Genomic DNA, 17,061 nt, shown 5'->3' on the forward strand with positions numbered 1-17,061 from the left:
ACACGTAGAAATCCTGTCCCTCATGTATTTATTGCCTTGTGACTCCACAGAAACTTGGACTGCTTATGCAAATTTCTTACCGTGCATGCCATAATATTACAACATCATCAGGATGTTCACTACAACAATTAATATATAATATTAATGATAAAGTTATTGTAAGATGAAGACAAATTAAGGGCCGAGCAACATATGTATAATTACCACCATCCCTCTTTCCCTCTCTTCCAAGTAAATATTTTTTTTCTTAAAGACAAACTTGTTAAAGTTCTAACAAAACACATAATCTAGCACACTTAGATTGAGATGGATGAATATATAGCATACCATATTACAAATTAATACCGCACATTGTCGATATTTAATCACAAACGAAATAATATAACAAATGCATTACACTTATCAACTCAGGAGAATATATGATTAAACATTAATTCTAAAATGAAATGAGAGAGTAGAGAGTAACTAGCTAATAATCGAAATGATTAGTTTGGTCGGCAGTAACTTTCAAGTCCATGTACTAAATTTTAATATGGACAATATCCTTTTCTTTTCACAATCTGAAACAGCAGCAGCAGCTTCTATTATAGATTGCCTCAAATCCTGGAATTTCAGACAACGGGTTTCTTCAACTGTATGTGTATGTGTCGGGCGGCTGTGGCCGGCCTTCGTCTGCATGACTGAAATGGGACCTCTCTTTGCCGACAATGTTTTTTCAAGGGCTTTGCCAATATATATGCTACTTTGGTTGTCCTGTGCAGTCCCCACGGCTAAGAATGAAAGGCTATCAATCTTTCCTTTTAAGTTGCTAATTTTCTAACTATACTGTCTGGTTGTAGAAGTCAGATGTGCAAATTAATGACCCAAAAACATGTTTGTCATCTGTACCAGCTCCAAGTCAATATATTTGATTTCTTATTCAATCTTTTCGTTTTTTTTCCAAGGTTTGAAAATGTTAATCATTAAAATAGCTACCTTAAATATTTCTTTCAGTAAAACTTATTAAAATAACTACACACTTTGCACTAGACTGGCTTTATAATCATTTTCAGTTATACAATGGTTAATTTTTAGATGTAGGAAATTCAGAGTATAGTAGGTGAACATTAATGTTTTGTTTATGTCCGGAAGTCAAGAAAAATTAATTGTTGTAGGGATAGAATTACTCTACCGTCGTAGCTGAAAACAAACAGTGTCCTTGAATAGGATGTTGGACTCAATTCCAACCTTATATACAAACAAACAAAAGGCAGTTTTATATATATACATGGGATACATTAATTCATTTAAAAGATTATGTTTTGAAATATCCCAGTCACTATATTTATATCTTATATGATATATAAATAGCCAAACTCAATTTGATCAGAATTTTTATATATGTGTGTATTTGCCTTTTTTGAGTGAATGACTATGATTACATTATTACAATACTCATTATATATGTAATTATCAAGATCAAATATATATAAATAAAATTATAATTATTAAAATATACCAATACTATTTATATTATATATGCTTGCATATTAGATAATGGCCTATTTTTCAAATAAATTTGGGCTGAACTCTGTTTATGGACCAATAGTAGACTATATAGTATACCGGTACAGGCCCATTTCTTGTACTAGGCAGAAATCATAATAATAATGTTGGGCTGAACTCTGTTTTCATGGCACGACATTTTGATTCATTAATTAATTTACTAATAAAAAATTAAAATTATGCATATGACTAATATTCCTTCTTATGTTATTATTGTTATAACCGGAAACACATTAATATATAATTTCAGACACAAATATCTAAGCGCCTTTTTTAAAAATGAAGAAAAAGAAAAAAGGAAAATACAGTTTGGTTTTAATTTTTCTCATTTTTTTCCATCAACAACTCTGCTCCATTTTTATATTTTTTTTTTCGATTTTTGGTAAAATAGGGAAAAAGCGCTATTTCCTCTCTTCTCCGGATTTGGGGTTCTGTTCTGCCTGTGGAAACCGAAACACACAGCGGAAGCCTCACTCAACTGACAACAGCGGAGAGTGAAGGGAGAAATCAGAATCTGCTTTTCAATAAAACTGATCGGAGATAGAAACCCTGAATAGAAAAATGGAGAAAGTGATGAATATATTAAAGCCGAAACCTAACCCGCAGCAATTGCTGAGAGATTGGCAGCGTCGCCTCCGCCAAGAGTGCCGCAACATCGAACGCCAAATCCGAGGTCATTGTTCATATTTCTAGGTTTAATCATATGGGTTTTATGTTTCTTTTCTTTTTCCTTTTTGGAATTTTATTTTGTGCTTTTGTTTTGATTTTAAGTGTTTAACGAAGATTTTGGGTTGCTTTTGTTCGTGGGTTTGACTAGATATACAGAGAGAAGAGAAGAATGTGCAGAAGGCGATCAAAGAGGCTGCTAAAAGAAACGACATGGGTTCTGCAAAGGTACTGTTTCTTTATTGATTTTCTGACTTTTTTAAGGGATTGTAAATTTGTAAGTTTGTGATGAACGATCACTTGGATTTTTGGGACATGGGTTAAAGATTTTGGTCTGCGTTTTTAAATATTGTTTTTCATGGATTGTATTTCAATGTTTGTGAATCGAGAGATCAAGGCTTTAAGTTTTGTTTTCCAGTCAATCCTGGGATTGTATTAATTAGAAAGGACCACTTTTTCAGTGGCAGGAAATGTGAGTGGATGGCTGGATAATATAGAGATTCTTTAATGTTTACCTACATCAAATCTGCGAGCATGGGATTATTTATGTGTCTAATTTGCTTCCTTAATAATTTCTCATCAGGCACTCGCAAAAGAACTTGTGAGGTCTAGGAAAACGGTGAACCGACTCTACGAAAACAAGGCTCAGTTGAATTCCATATCAATGCATCTTGGAGAAAGTGTTGGTTAGGGCCTTCCGTTCACTTTTTCTCTTGTCATGAGTGATGCTACAAGATGTTTTGGGAATTTTTAGCTTGTTATTATGGCTAAAGGTCCTGTATTTTTGTTTGTTTAAGTGTACGATAAAGTCTTAAGTTGTAATTATGCCAATCGATCTTGTGTTATGCTTCTGCCCAGTGTTTGATTAATTTTTGCCGTTTCTGATTTATTGCGAGATTTTAGAAAATAGCACTCTATATAATATCGAATTTGTTTCATATTCCGTATTGGAGTAAGGTCGTATATTCTCGATGAGGATAGTAATTCATTTTTCATCATGCTTTTGGCACACTATATGATAAACAACAATGCTTTATAGACTTTGACCATTGGTTTACAAATTCGACTGCAATACTATGTATTTTTATTTAAAATATACACGTTAGTCAGATAACTTGTGAATAGTTAAATAACATTGTAACTGGTATAGTGATGAAGTATTAGCAATTCTAGTGGTAAAAGATCCTATGCATATATGAGCAGGAAAGTATAAACTTCAGGAGAGCCACACTCTTAACCTCACCCACAGAACTTGGCCTTGATAGTGCTTCTTCTAGGCTGGTCGCCCTCTTATTTTCATAGTTGGAGCGTAATTAGGATCTGCTCACTTTATTGTCTCTTTCTGTCTTAAACATGGAAACTTGCAACTTCTTATATATATCTTGTATCAGTAGAAGAACTCGTTTTGAAGAGGGTGAATCTGTTCATCTTTTTCAAAATTGTTAGAGTCAGGCTCAGAGTTGGTTTCTTGGCTAGATGCTCCTGGAATTGCTGTATGCCTTTCTTTGTGATGTGATTTTGTAATTAGTAGAGGGATTTTCTACTTTGATCTTGTCTTTTTGGTGTTTACTTTGTTTTCTGTTTCCTCAGATGTTAACCACTTTCCATGGTATCTTTGCTTGATTTTTTATTATGATTCTTCAGCTGTTGCTCGAACTGTGGGACACTTGTCGAAAAGTGCTGAAGTCATGAAGCTTGTCAATAATCTTATGAAAGCTCCACAAGTAGCTGTGACTATGCAAGAATTCACTAAAGAAATGACTAAGGTGATTTTGCTTTTGCGGCAACTGCCAATATTTCATCGTTTTGTCTGATTTAAATTATTAATTGTGTCGACATAAACAGTTTATAAATTATACCTAAAGATACGTGGGGAGAATCTCAATATTATAGATCTGACAAGTCTTCTGGTGTAAAGGCAGAGAAAACTGAAAAATTGTACAAGAACAATGCAATGTAGAAAAGTACTGCCATGCTGAAATATTGTCATTTCATATGTACTGGAAATGTGGACAGATGAGTCTATGGTGATGGCAGGTCCTGACAGTGAATTTTCTGATGGGACATTTTAATATCCTTAATGTTTTCTTCTTAATGAATTATGATGTGTTAAGGCCCTATTACGCCGTTGCAGGCCGGTGTAATTGAAGAGATGGTGAATGAGGCTGTGGACGATGCACTGGATTCAGAAGACATAGAAGAGGAGACTGAAGAAGAAATTGACAAGGTCTTAACAGCAATTGCTGGTGAGACTGCCGCACAACTTCCTGAAGCTGTCAGAAAACAGAAACTAAAGCAACCTGAGACCAGTGAAGAAGCAGAGGTACCTTTCTCACCTATTTCCAATGCCATGCATAGATGTCTCGTCCCTTTGTTTCCCGAGCTTTAAACATGTCGAGTACTCCTGTTTAATTACAGGAGAATGCTGATGATGATGAAGAACTAGAAGAAATGAGGGCTCGTCTTGCCAGAGTTCGATCGTAACTTGTTTTTCTGTTGCTATTATCCACTTGATAATGCCATCACATCATGTACGAGGTTAGTACATAATGAGGAGATGCTCGTTTATACTCTGCATGACCATCACCCTCGCAGTGTGGAACGTATTCTGTATTTTAGGTGTATCATAAAACCTTAGGTGTACTATAATGGAACATCTGATTCTTGATTTTGCTCTGCACCTGTGGGTTCGCCCGTTTACACGGTCTTGAATATTTATAAGAGAAGGAAAGAAAGTCATGATGCTTGTATTTTTGGGAGTCCAATGTTGGTTAAAATATTATATATCTCAAATTTTAACTTAAATAGTATTGTATTTTAAACAATGATATATTAATCTCATACCTGGAAAATGAGTTTGACGTGAACTCAAATTCTACGTCCACTCTAGAGTTCTACAATAACTAGGATACAGTTGACACTACTTTACCGATGGGTATTTATTTGTTCATACTTCCTCAACAACTGCTACTTGTTTTTCTCAAAATCCTCTTCCTAAAGATGGTGCGCACTCCACCCCTTAACTCGAGCAACAATTGCTCCATTGAAGTTTATCTTTATCGGTTATTAGTGCCACGAACGCATCAGCAGTCTACATCATTGCTGGATGAAGTGCGATTGTTCTCCGATGTTCAGATTGATCTCAAACCATCATCATCAGCAAGCAGCAAAGTCTCTTGCTACGGGACAACACAAGAGTTTTCCATACCATCGGACCGAATATTTTCTCCAGGTAAATGTCGTGAAACCATGATGAAAATGCTAGACCTGATGAGCATACCGTTTTCTCTGGATGAGAAACAGATCCAGTGGAAGGGTTTTTTCAGCAATGGCAATGTTGCTGAGAGTAAATCACTGGAGAACTCACAAGATTTGGTTAGGGAATTGGTTAAATTTTTTGACAGCTTCGCAGAAAACCAGTTATCCCTGAAAAATCACCGTCTTTATCTGGTGATAAGAAAGATTCAGACTATAGCAGAGGAAGAATTCCAGCAGTGGAAATCTTTCCGTGAGAATCATCCGGAAGAATATTTTGAATTGGTGCACTCTCAACCGGAGTTACGGATGCTTTTCCGGTGGGAAGCGCTGAAGGTATTAGAGAGGGTGAGAGTTGAGAAAAGTGGGGGCGGGGATTTGGGGGGGGAGTGCTCGATATGCCTGGAAGAGTTGTTGAAAGGTGAAGTTACGGAGGTGATAAGATTGCCATGCTCGCATGTGTACCATGAAGTTTGCATTCTCGGGTGGCTGCGGAAGAAGCAATCTTGTCCCATTTGTCGAGCCAAATCCCCTCACATTCAGATTGATCATGAAAGCCAATTATCCTATGCTTATGATTTACATAGATTTCTGAATTGAAACCTCCCCCCCCCCCCCCCCCCCCCCATTTAACAGAAACTATGAAAACAATTTGTTTTTACAAATATTTCATAACATATTTACTATTATAATTTAGTGACAACATAAATATGAAAACAATTATATGGTTTAAATGCAATTTTTATCATCTAATTTAGGTCGTTTTGCGTTTTGTCGACCTTTTTTGTTTATTTTTTCAATAGAATATCATCCTGATCCTTTATCTCTTTTATTTTCTCAATTTAGTCTTTTCTTTCGTTGGAATTTACTACTTTTATGCATACCTTATCCGACCTTTTAAATTGGTGATATTAATCTTATTTTTGCAAGCATTTTATCCTCTAATTTTGTAGGACAACATTTTGGTACTGTATTTTCTTTAATTTAAGTTCACCGTTCTTGCTAACTACGGTGAAAAAGGACTGAAAATAAAAAAATAGAAAATCAAAATACTAGCCTACAAAGTTAAAAGACAAAAATACCAAAATAACCTAAGTTGGAAGATAAAATTTAATCCCAATTATATTTATTGTTAGTATATTGACCGTTACAATATATAAATTAAGGGTGAATAGCAATTTATCCCTATGATATTAAAAATAAATAAATTATTCCGTATAAAAAAATAAAATAATTTATTTTTTTGTATTTTTTAAAATGGAGTAATTTACTTTTCTGTCTAAAGAGTTGATTACTTTATTTTAAAAATATAGGGAGGTAAATTGCTATTAATTTTTTCATAAGAGGATAATTTGCTCATTTGCAATATCACATGGAGTTTGCTTGCATTTTTTCCTGTAAATTAATATGAGATGACACTAATTGTTTATTGTAACAATTTATTCCACAATATTTTCCTGTAAATTAATATTTTTATTCCACAATATATTGTATGTAGCATATAATTGGGGAAAGCTGGTGATACTGGATTTGTACCAAAAAAAAATGGTGTATTATTATTACAGTTCAGGCAAACCCCAGCGAGTCTGTTGCTTTACGGTTGCAATTCTTAAATCAGCAATTGCTTCTATGATTTTAAGGTTTCTGTAGCTTGCAAGCAACAGCCAACAGCTTGGCTTCACATGGCTTCCGCGGACGGACAAATCTTTGTTTCAGTTCCAAACACGATTTTCTTGAACAAAAACTTGACAACTATTTGTTTTTTCAATACCATTACCAGTGTAGGAAATTAATTATAACTAATAGGCCGGGGATCTATGACGTAATGGGAAAGGCAAAAGCGTGTAGTGTACTTGACGTTTTCCTTTTTCCTAGCTGTTATTGTTATATTAGCACTTCTGTCATATGTGCTACATCATATATGTATTTTAGTACTTTGAATATAGAATTTAAAATAGCTATAAATAGATAGTAATTAATTAGTGTGATTTTATTATTGATTAGACTTAAATGAAGGCCACGTGACGTGTTCCCACATTTTTACCTCCTTATTATGGTTTTGAATTTCCCACTATTAGATATATACTTTTTGTCTTAAATTGATTTTACTAAGTATTTGTAATTAAGTCTAATTTCATTAGACATCAATATAATTTATTCTATTTTATTTAAACCACGACTCGATATATACAATATTTTGATCTCATAATATCAAATAAATTTTATGCTTTTACAATTACTATCAAGACATAATTTGATATCTATAATAATTTTATCCAATTTAAAAACAATAATACATATATTATAATCTATTTTCAATAATTTTGAAGCATAATGACAAACATCCATCCGTTCCCAATACACACGCTCGAGCGTGTGTGTCTTCAATCCCACTTAAAAAAACAAGGAAAATTACAGCTATATATCCTAAAAAATAAATACTTTTTTGATATTCGAGAAATTATAAATATATAACTCTCTAATTATAATATTTGTTTAATAACGAGCCAATTGTATTAGATTTTCATTCATATTTTTTTTGGTGAATCAATCAAATTGCCTTTTGAATTATACATGAATTGTAATTCATATACTTTTTATAATTTTTAAAGTATTTTTATGGATTAATATTTCCTATAAATTATTTATTCTGCCCACTCTATATATTTTTTTATTTTTAAAAAATTTCAACAAGGATACAATAGTAATGTCTACTTCACCGTTTATGAGTTACATAATTATTTTTCATTCAATAAAGTATTTATAATTTTTTAAACAATATGGGAGTATTTATAATTGTGATAAATATCACATGAGATAGTTATAATTTACCTAAAAAAAAAAGAAAAAAGAAGAATGAAAAATAGAGGTGATGATAATGATGAGAAGGTTATCAGCATTTGATGTCATCACTAGGCTGAGTCAAAATAGTATCCGAAATTTCCGGAATTAGGTGTGCTAAACTGATGCTTAATTTTAATTTTGGAGAAGGGACAAACCTCATAGTAAATTTTTTATCATAATTCATTCAAATAATTTAGACCAAATTATCTTAAAATCTCAAAATCATTCCATGTCAAAATTACATCTTTTTTATTTTACAATTTTTATTTTTAAATTGCTTAAATTAAATTAACTGAAATTAAAAGTTATAAATACCTTCCTATCAACTTACGCCACTTATTACGAACAATCTCAACTTTTACTACTACTTAATTTATAATTTATTTCCACCACAAAAAGTAAAAACTATTGCAAACACCCCGTTGTATACTCGTATTTCAATATAAATTAATACCAAAACAATTGTTTATATAAATAATTAAAAAATGACACGTGGATCTTTAAGTTGTTTATTCAAACTTTCACACTACTGGTTACCACTATTCGAACAATTTAACAATCATTGAATATTATTAAATAAAAAATAAATAGTGACATTCATGGTATTAATATTACAACATCTGATGAATGGTACTTAGTATGAAGATTGAACTTTAAGTTCCAAGTTCTAAGTAAGTAATTCCAACCACCACCAAAACAATGAACTGAAGATTCTGTTAAGGTGCATTTCATGGAAAAACAATAAATAATGATGCAAAAAAGTCATGTTTATGTCAATGATTTCATCATCACTCCCTTTAGCCTTTAACCTCCTCCTGCCAAAGCATTGCACTTTACCAAATTCTAAAATACTTTTATGTCCATTTAATTAAAATTCTGTTATTCTTTTTTCTACTTTTTCTTTATTCCCTTTTCTCATTTGGGTCCACTATAATTTTACACCAAGAAAATCAATATTAATTTATAAGATTTTTTGAATACGTTTGAAAATTATTGATACAGTTTTTGCTCCAAAAAAAAAAATATTAACTTAATATTCTGACATGAAGGGATCATTTTTTTTATCGACATACATACGTAAAAATCAATAAATTAAATCAAAGTTATCATTATTTATGAATTAAGTTAATGATGAAAGTCAAGAAATTAAATGAAAGAATTCAATATTATTGAGAAAGAATAAGAAAAAGATGCAAATTAAAGACCGTTAATGCAACCCCCCCACAGAACAGACGCATACAATGCACATTTCTCACTCCATCTGCGTATATATATAACTCACGGAGAAAACAATCTTTGCATTCCTTCTTAGAAACCTTCGACTACGGGAAAAAATGGCTGCAACCCTTTGCTTTTCTCATTGCTTTTTGCTCTCATTTCTTCTCAGTTTTGCAACTCTTTCATTAGCAGAGTCAAGAGACGGCAGTTTTTTAACGTCTCCTTCCAATCTTAGATTCCCAAAAACACAGGCGGATAAACTCATCAGAGCCCTCAACTTGTTCCCCAAGCATGAAGTGTCTCAGCATCCCAGCCAAGACTACAATTTTGGCGCATCAAGAATTGTTGAAAAGCGGCTGAAATTCCCTCTTCTGGGGAACTCAGGGGCCTCTGTCCAAGACTTGGGCCATCATGCTGGTTATTACAAACTCCCACACACTAAAGATGCGAGGTATATACATATTCTTGCAATTTGAATATGTACTCTGTTTTTTTGGTGTATGCTGATTCCAGTGAAGAATTTTGTATAATCCATTTATCTTTCGCGCTTATGTGCTTGTTTGTACGTGTCTGAATGTAAGTTGCCAGATCAAGAATGGCTGTTGCTAGAGGTTCTTATGAGCAGATTTGATTTTTTGAGGGATTTTCAGGGAATAGGATGAGTGCGGGATTTGATTTATATATACATTCTTGGACGGTACTGAATATGGATTCCACATTAATGTTTCTGTATTGTATTCCAGTTCACATATACATGCCACGTGTACGACAATTTTACCAGTGTTGTTGAACATTTTCATGCTCTGTATTTTTGCGTCCTGTTGGTGCTTATTTAGATCATTTTCAAGTCTAGTGAAGAAAATTTTTGCTTAGCATCTTGGGGCAATGTTTTGCAGGATGTTTTATTTTTTCTTTGAATCGAGGAACAGCACCACTGATCCTGTAGTTATATGGCTAACTGGAGGACCAGGGTGCAGTAGTGAATTGGCTTTGTTTTATGAAAATGGCCCCTTCCACATAACAAGTAACCTCTCCTTAGCATGGAATGATTTTGGATGGGATAAGGTACTTTCTATCGAAAGGTTTTATTGCTACCAAGCGATAACCTTTTTGTTACTTTTCCATGTTCCGTTTATCTAATGCTTCAATATTGGTAGATGTGTATTCACTAGAGATCGTGAAATGCAGATATCAAATCTTATATACGTCGACCAGCCCACCGGAACAGGTTTCAGCTATAGTTCTGATGATGATGACATTAGGCACGATGAGGAGGGTGTTAGCAATGATCTATATGACTTCCTGCAGGTTTGTTTCTCCATGCATAAAGTATGAAATTCATGATCTGATCACAGTTTTCCATGTTATTAATGAGTTTGCACTCTTCCAAGCATCTTGAGATTGTGAAAGGCTTTCGACGAAAGTAATGCCATCACTTATTGCAATCAAGAAAATGCATTCTTTATATCTAGACATTTGGTAGTCATCCAAGCATGTAGGCAAAAGTGGCCAACTTTTAAGGACTTCTAATGCTTGAACAATTTATAATAGATCATTCACGTCTTTTGAGGTATGAAGAGAAGAAAAGAGATCTCTGAGGACTATATCGCTCCTGTTTACGCAGTAGCTGAGTTATTATTAAAAGGGATGCTATCAAAATGGAGAAATCACATTTTGTATCAGAATCTAAGTGTCTTTATTCTACATTGTTAGGCCTTCTTCAAGGAGCATCCTCAGTATGCGAAGAACGATTTTTACATTACTGGAGAGTCATATGCCGGGCACTACATTCCTGCTTTTGCTGCTCGGGTTCATCAAGGGAATAAAAATAGAGAAGGACTTCATATTAATCTAAAGGTATCTTACTGAATTCTTGTCTACGACAGCCTTCAAATTGCATTACTATCAGGTCTTTATGTAACCAATTCACTATTTCTCAGGGATTTGCCATCGGTAATGGACTTACGAACCCGGAAATACAGTACAAAGCATACACTGATTATGCTTTGGACATGAAACTGATTCAACAATCAGATTACAATAGCATGAGCAAGTTGGTTTCGGACTGCCAACAAGCAATCAAGCTTTGTGGTAATTAGTAATTCCAATTCCATGCAATAAGCTTACAAGTCTGAATTTTGCAGCCTAATAACATGCTATTCATCTTTCATCTTTTTTGTTCTGTTTTCTTCTTTAGCTGCTGATGGTGGATCTTCTTGTGTGTCCGCATACATGGTCTGCAACAACATCTTCAACCGCATAGTGGACATTTCTGGTGGTAAAAATGTAAGACTAAGTTTTACGTATCTCAGACCATGTCAAACGAGAAACATAAAGCACTTAAAAAAAGTGTTGTTTAAAATATGCAATTTTTCATCTTTGATATGCAGTACTATGATATAAGAAAGACGTGCGACGGTGACCTATGCTATGACTTCTCCAAGATGGAGGATTTTCTAAACCAACAATCTGTTAGAGCAGCTCTAGGTGTAGGGAACATAGATTTCGTCTCTTGTAGTTCCACCGTGTATGAGGCTATGGTTACAGACTGGATGAGAAATCTTGAAGTTGGAATACCTGCACTTCTGGAGGATGGAATCAAATTACTTGTGTATGCTGGAGAGTATGATCTCATATGCAACTGGCTTGGTAAGATTCTTTCATTCAAATCAAGAAACCAGCTTTTCCTTTTGAGTATGTACGAAACTGAAAAGATCAAAATGTTTGATATCGACAGGTAACTCAAGATGGGTTCATGCGATGGAATGGTCTGGACAGAAGCAATTCGTAGCAGCTCCAACAACCCCATTCTCAGTCGACGGTGTGGAGGCTGGACTACAAAAGGGCCATGGGCCACTTACTTTCCTTAAGGTACACAATGCGGGTCATATGGTTCCGATGGATCAGCCAAAAGCATCATTAGAAATGCTGAAGAGGTGGATTCAGGGAAAATTCCCATTGACACAGAGAGATGGTCACCTTGCTCCAATGTGACCAAAGACTAGCCATATAAATGTATAAAAAAGTTAGAGAATCAAGAATTCATATATGGAACAAAGAAAGGTGCATATCAACAGATGTAATCAACCCTTTTCTTTCATGGCTTTGTTCATTTGAGCAAAGCACAAAAGCAACAAATGTTGTTGGAAAATCATGATACTTATATTTAATTATCGACTCTTGGTCAAGTAATGAAGGTGAATTCTTGTTCATTTGCATTTTTATGGTTCTGCATCCAAATCTGTTGTATTATGTATTGTATTTGTAAGAAATACATGTAAAGATGAAAACAAATCCAAATTCTAAGTACACCTATAACAGGTAGTGGTCATGTTTTATGTAACATGAACGTTATCCCGGAGAAAAAAAATTGTCCCCTAATGATCTTTGACTTTTTTATTTTTATCTCAAAGAATCTCTCTATGCTATGTATAATTAACATTATTGCCACTTTTATTTTTATCTCAAAGAATCTCTCTATGCTATGTATAATTAACATTATTGCTTATTAAGATGCACAAATGCACAAACCATCAAACAAACATGACAAAATCATCAGTTCAAGTCAGAAACTAGAGTTTCACTGTTTACCCATATTCGAAGATGATGTAGAGATAGATGCTTTTGAAGCCGTTTGATTGACATATAGTGGTACAAGTTTGCCTAGAAGAAGCTCAAAACGGCTATAACTTTTAATCCTCGACAAATTACGAGACAAGCTACATGTATACAATATCATCTTTCATAAGAGACATTCGATTGTTGTTCGAGCATTTTTCTGAATTTATTTCTTTTTCACTTTCTGGTGAATTTCATTTATTTTTTATTATTTTCTCTACTGTTGTTTCTTGGGTCTAACTTTTTGCCACATTTGGTCATGTCCAAGATCAATTTTCATAATTTTATGAGTTAATTCGGAAATAGCCCAAATTTAAACCTCGTGAGAAGATCATACCAGAGCTCAACTTGTTTCCTGAACTAGATGCTAAATGAGACTTCCGCGGATTATGTTTTCATATTTTAGTAAAGTTTGTAAGCTATGCCTTTTTTGGCTGACTCATTACAAACTTGAAAATCAACTGACCATTTGCCTACGGAATATCATTGACCAAAGATTTAAATGCACTGAAAATCAGCTGTTATGACAGAATCAGCTTTAAATTCCAAAAAATCAGGAGCCCGTAATGAATTACTTTTATATCTCTTTTGCATCAAATTCTTGAAATTAAAAGAAAGGATAAAATCAACAATTCCAATTGTGGTATGTAACATCTGTCCATTGCAATTGCATCATCAATACTATTTTCTGAAATCCTAGAATGCTATATATATACAATAATCATTAATGTTTATATCCCTTGTAATCACTAAGAATTATATTACATGAACTCATGCAAATATAAATAGTACATCAAGACCAATGGTTGGGACCCCAATTCTTCCCTGGAAACAATCTGGTAGAATCATGTCTATATTTTCTCATTGCGTTCTTCTTCTTCTTCTTACTCTTCTGTCGTCAGTTTCCACTTCGGCAGCTGCAGAAGCAAGAATTGACAACCTTTTGCCACCTTCTACGTTGCAGTTCCCAAAGAAACAAGCAGAAAAGTTCATCAGAGAGCTGAACTTGTTTCCCAGAAACGATGTCAACATTGTAGAGGATGACCCTGCAGCCGATACACCAAAAATCATTGAAAAACGTATTCAGTTCCCATACCTTAGTTATTCTAAAGCTGGTAATTCTGCTGGAGCTACTCTTGAAGACTTTGGCCACCATGCTGGCTATTATAGGCTTCCACACACCAAAGGTGCCAGGTACGTGTAAATAACATGTATCGGGACATATGTCGAGTTCATACATATGTATAAGTTAAATATAGTTTTATTCAGGCATGTAACATGGGAAGTTACATATGAACAACATTTCTTAAGACACATACGTTATATATATCGTGCTAGTTTTTCTGCCTAACAACATCTGCATTCTCATAATTTAAATAGCATACTTGTAGTAATCTTTGTCAGAAAACATTGTTCAGCTGCTAAAGTGAGTAATGTTTGCAGGATGTTCTACTTTTTCTTTGAATCGAGAAAAAAAAACATAAATGACCCTGTTGTTCTGTGGTTAACTGGAGGGCCAGGATGCAGCAGTTCGTTGGCTTTGTTTTATGAGAATGGTCCTTTTCAGTTGACAAACAACCTTTCACTTGTATGGAATGATTTCGGTTGGGATAAGGTAATCCTAAAAACTTCTCAACTTGTAAATTGTAATAATACATCATTTTTCCTGGCACTCATGGTTCCTACAGTTGATTTCAACAGCTTCTCAATTAGTACAGAAAATGCATCTTCATCAATACATGTATCTTTCACACAATTTTTGACGTTTTACAACGTCAAAATGGCAGGAGTCGAACCTTATATACATCGACCAGCCAACAGGAACAGGGTTCAGCTATTCTTCTGACAGGAATGATATACGGACCAGCTCAGAGGAAGCCAGTGTCGATTTCTACGACTTCCTACAGGTCTGTTTTCTGCAGTTTTACATTGAAATTGAATCACTTATGACAAAATCTTCATCACCTGTCACAATTCTAAACAAGGCATTCACAACACGTACAGGCATTCTTTGAAAAGCATCCTCAGTATGCGAAGAACGACTTTTACATCACCGGAGAATCATATGCTGGGCATTATATTCCCGCTTTTGCTTCCCAGATTCACCAGAGAAACAAAAACAATGAAGGGCTCCACATAAATCTTAAAGTAAGTTGTCCTGTTTTATCTTCATATGTGATAACCTGACGGTCGTCCTGATCACCTAATCTGATACATAAATCAGGGAATAGCCATTGGAAATGGGTTGACAAATCCAGAGATTCAGTACAAAGCATACCCTGATTACGCTTTAGACATGAAACTCATCGACAAGTCTCAGTATGACAACCTAAGCCAGTCAGTCTTGACATGTCAACAGGAAATAAGATCTTGCGGTAGATCTCAATGCCCACTCCATCCTTTTCTCTGAAATTTACTTTTTTTGAGCTGAAATTAGTTCTTTTACCTGATGTTTAATGGCAGGCGCTAACAGATCATCAGCTTGCTCTCGTGCCTACTGGATTTGCAACAACGTTTTCAATGAAATCCTTGCAGCCAGTGGTGGTATAAATGTTAGTAACTAATTTGAGATAGTTTCTTGACCTTGCCCATGTTTCAAGAAAACTAATTGTCTCTTTATTTCCATTCTAGTACTACGATATTCGGAAAAAATGTCAAGGTTCTCTCTGCTACGACTTCTCAAACGCAGAGGAATTCCTAAACAAGAACTCAGTTAAAAATGCTTTAGGTGTCGGCGACATAGTATTTGTTTCGTGTAGTAGTGTAGTTTATGAGGCAATGAGAGGGGACTGGATGAAGAATTTTGCAGTTGGTATTCCTGAACTATTACAAGATGGAATCAGGTCACTAATATACGCTGGGGAATACGATCTTATTTGCAACTGGCTAGGTACTAATACATCATACATTCCAATATCAAAGTTGATCATTTTTCAATGAACTAAATCCTGACATAGATTGCCGTTTACATGTTCAGGCAACTCAAGATGGGTAGATAACATGACATGGTCAGGTCAGAAAGATTTCCTGTCGGCTCCGTCTGTCCCGTTTACAGTGGATGGTGCGAAGGCTGGTGAACAGAAAAGCCACGGACCTCTCACTTTCCTCAAGGTCTATAACGCCGGTCACATGGTTCCCATGGATCAACCGAAAGCATCGCTGGAAATGCTGAGGAGATGGATAGCAGGGAAACCTCTGTGAAAAGGCAGAGATGAAGCCACATTTTCTTATTGATTCATATCATTTTATTCTTGTACATGGATTTAAAGATCTTCTTTTCAGAAGAATTGCTTATATAATTATCTTACCGGGCGTTTGTTCCATACTCCAACTAGTGAGTGATCATGTATCCGACGTAATCTCTAATGATGATCCTCTAATAAAAAGAGAGACTGTGAGACTTAAAATGATAAAAAGAGGAGAGACAAGAATGAATTGAAAGGGACGACACTAAATTGACATAGGAGCAGCGCGTCAGGGCTGAAATTAATGACTTCACAGCCTACGAATTATGTGTTATTTCTTGATATTCTACTGGGGATCTTTTTTCTTTTTAAAAAATATTTTTTTCAATTGCTTTGGCATTAAAAAGCTTGAGGTTACTTTTGTATTTACACATTCCTACATTGTAAGATGGTACAAACATTATACGGGTAATGCTAATTTTCAATGTAATAGAAATAAAATTTTAATTATAACAAATTTCAGGAGTTGTGGATATAATTAACAATAAAACGGAAAAAAACTTAGAAGCCTACATAGTTTCTTCTTAATCTCTCCATCTCTTGCAACACCTGACTACTCATTCCTCTATTGTGATTCATATATGGCAAGAAACGATTATTTCTTCGCAGTTCCTCGTAATCAATTTTAATATCGGGAGACTTTGCTCGACAATAGGGACAGGCTTGGTGG

At 34.5% G+C, this 17,061-nt stretch overlaps 3 protein-coding genes across 3 annotated transcripts; all 3 read left to right on the top strand.

The window, feature by feature from the left end:
- The first annotated feature begins 1,896 nt into the window (after positions 1-1,896).
- On the top strand, positions 1,897-4,961 carry LOC105169938 (vacuolar protein sorting-associated protein 24 homolog 1). The gene is made up of 6 exons (XM_011090488.3): positions 1,897-2,218; positions 2,363-2,439; positions 2,795-2,897; positions 3,856-3,977; positions 4,346-4,534; positions 4,630-4,961. Exons 1-6 carry the CDS (start codon positions 2,107-2,109, stop codon positions 4,693-4,695), a joined length of 669 nt encoding a protein of 222 aa, XP_011088790.1. The 5' UTR covers positions 1,897-2,106; the 3' UTR covers positions 4,696-4,961.
- A 4,634-nt stretch (positions 4,962-9,595) lies between these two features.
- LOC105169937 (serine carboxypeptidase-like) lies at positions 9,596-12,740 on the top strand. The gene is made up of 8 exons (XM_088885335.1): positions 9,596-9,979; positions 10,425-10,593; positions 10,717-10,836; positions 11,242-11,385; positions 11,469-11,619; positions 11,726-11,814; positions 11,919-12,177; positions 12,266-12,740. The coding sequence occupies exons 1-8, from the start codon at positions 9,645-9,647 to the stop codon at positions 12,520-12,522; spliced, it is 1,524 nt and encodes a 507-aa protein (XP_088741461.1). The 5' UTR covers positions 9,596-9,644; the 3' UTR covers positions 12,523-12,740.
- Positions 12,741-13,948: 1,208 nt separating this feature from the next.
- Positions 13,949-16,347, top strand: LOC105170216 (serine carboxypeptidase-like). The gene is made up of 8 exons (XM_011090888.3): positions 13,949-14,340; positions 14,590-14,761; positions 14,934-15,053; positions 15,151-15,294; positions 15,371-15,521; positions 15,610-15,698; positions 15,778-16,036; positions 16,124-16,347. Exons 1-8 carry the CDS (start codon positions 13,949-13,951, stop codon positions 16,345-16,347), a joined length of 1,551 nt encoding a protein of 516 aa, XP_011089190.1.
- Positions 16,348-17,061: the final 714 nt, after the last annotated feature.

Source organism: Sesamum indicum, linkage group LG9, assembly GCF_026168435.1.
Source record: "Sesamum indicum cultivar Baizhima isolate 11 linkage group LG9, ASM2616843v1, whole genome shotgun sequence".
Classification (NCBI taxonomy): domain Eukaryota; kingdom Viridiplantae; phylum Streptophyta; class Magnoliopsida; order Lamiales; family Pedaliaceae; genus Sesamum; species Sesamum indicum.

Excerpts from the sequence above, each read along its gene's own strand:
- LOC105169937 (XM_088885335.1), top strand. The coding sequence starts at position 9,645 with ATGGCTGCAACCCTTTGCTTTTCTCATTGCTTTTTGCTCTCATTTCTT. Across the intron at positions 10,594-10,716 it reads ATGATTTTGGATGGGATAAG|ATATCAAATCTTATATACGT; the intron begins GTACTTTCTATC and ends CGTGAAATGCAG. Across the intron at positions 11,815-11,918 it reads ACATTTCTGGTGGTAAAAAT|TACTATGATATAAGAAAGAC; the intron begins GTAAGACTAAGT and ends TTTGATATGCAG.
- LOC105170216 (XM_011090888.3), top strand. The coding sequence starts at position 13,949 with ATGGTTGGGACCCCAATTCTTCCCTGGAAACAATCTGGTAGAATCATG. Across the intron at positions 14,341-14,589 it reads CCACACACCAAAGGTGCCAG|GATGTTCTACTTTTTCTTTG; the intron begins GTACGTGTAAAT and ends TAATGTTTGCAG. Across the intron at positions 15,295-15,370 it reads GGCTCCACATAAATCTTAAA|GGAATAGCCATTGGAAATGG; the intron begins GTAAGTTGTCCT and ends TACATAAATCAG.
- LOC105169938 (XM_011090488.3), top strand. The coding sequence starts at position 2,107 with ATGGAGAAAGTGATGAATATATTAAAGCCGAAACCTAACCCGCAGCAA. Across the intron at positions 2,440-2,794 it reads ACGACATGGGTTCTGCAAAG|GCACTCGCAAAAGAACTTGT; the intron begins GTACTGTTTCTT and ends ATTTCTCATCAG. Across the intron at positions 2,898-3,855 it reads GCATCTTGGAGAAAGTGTTG|CTGTTGCTCGAACTGTGGGA; the intron begins GTTAGGGCCTTC and ends ATGATTCTTCAG.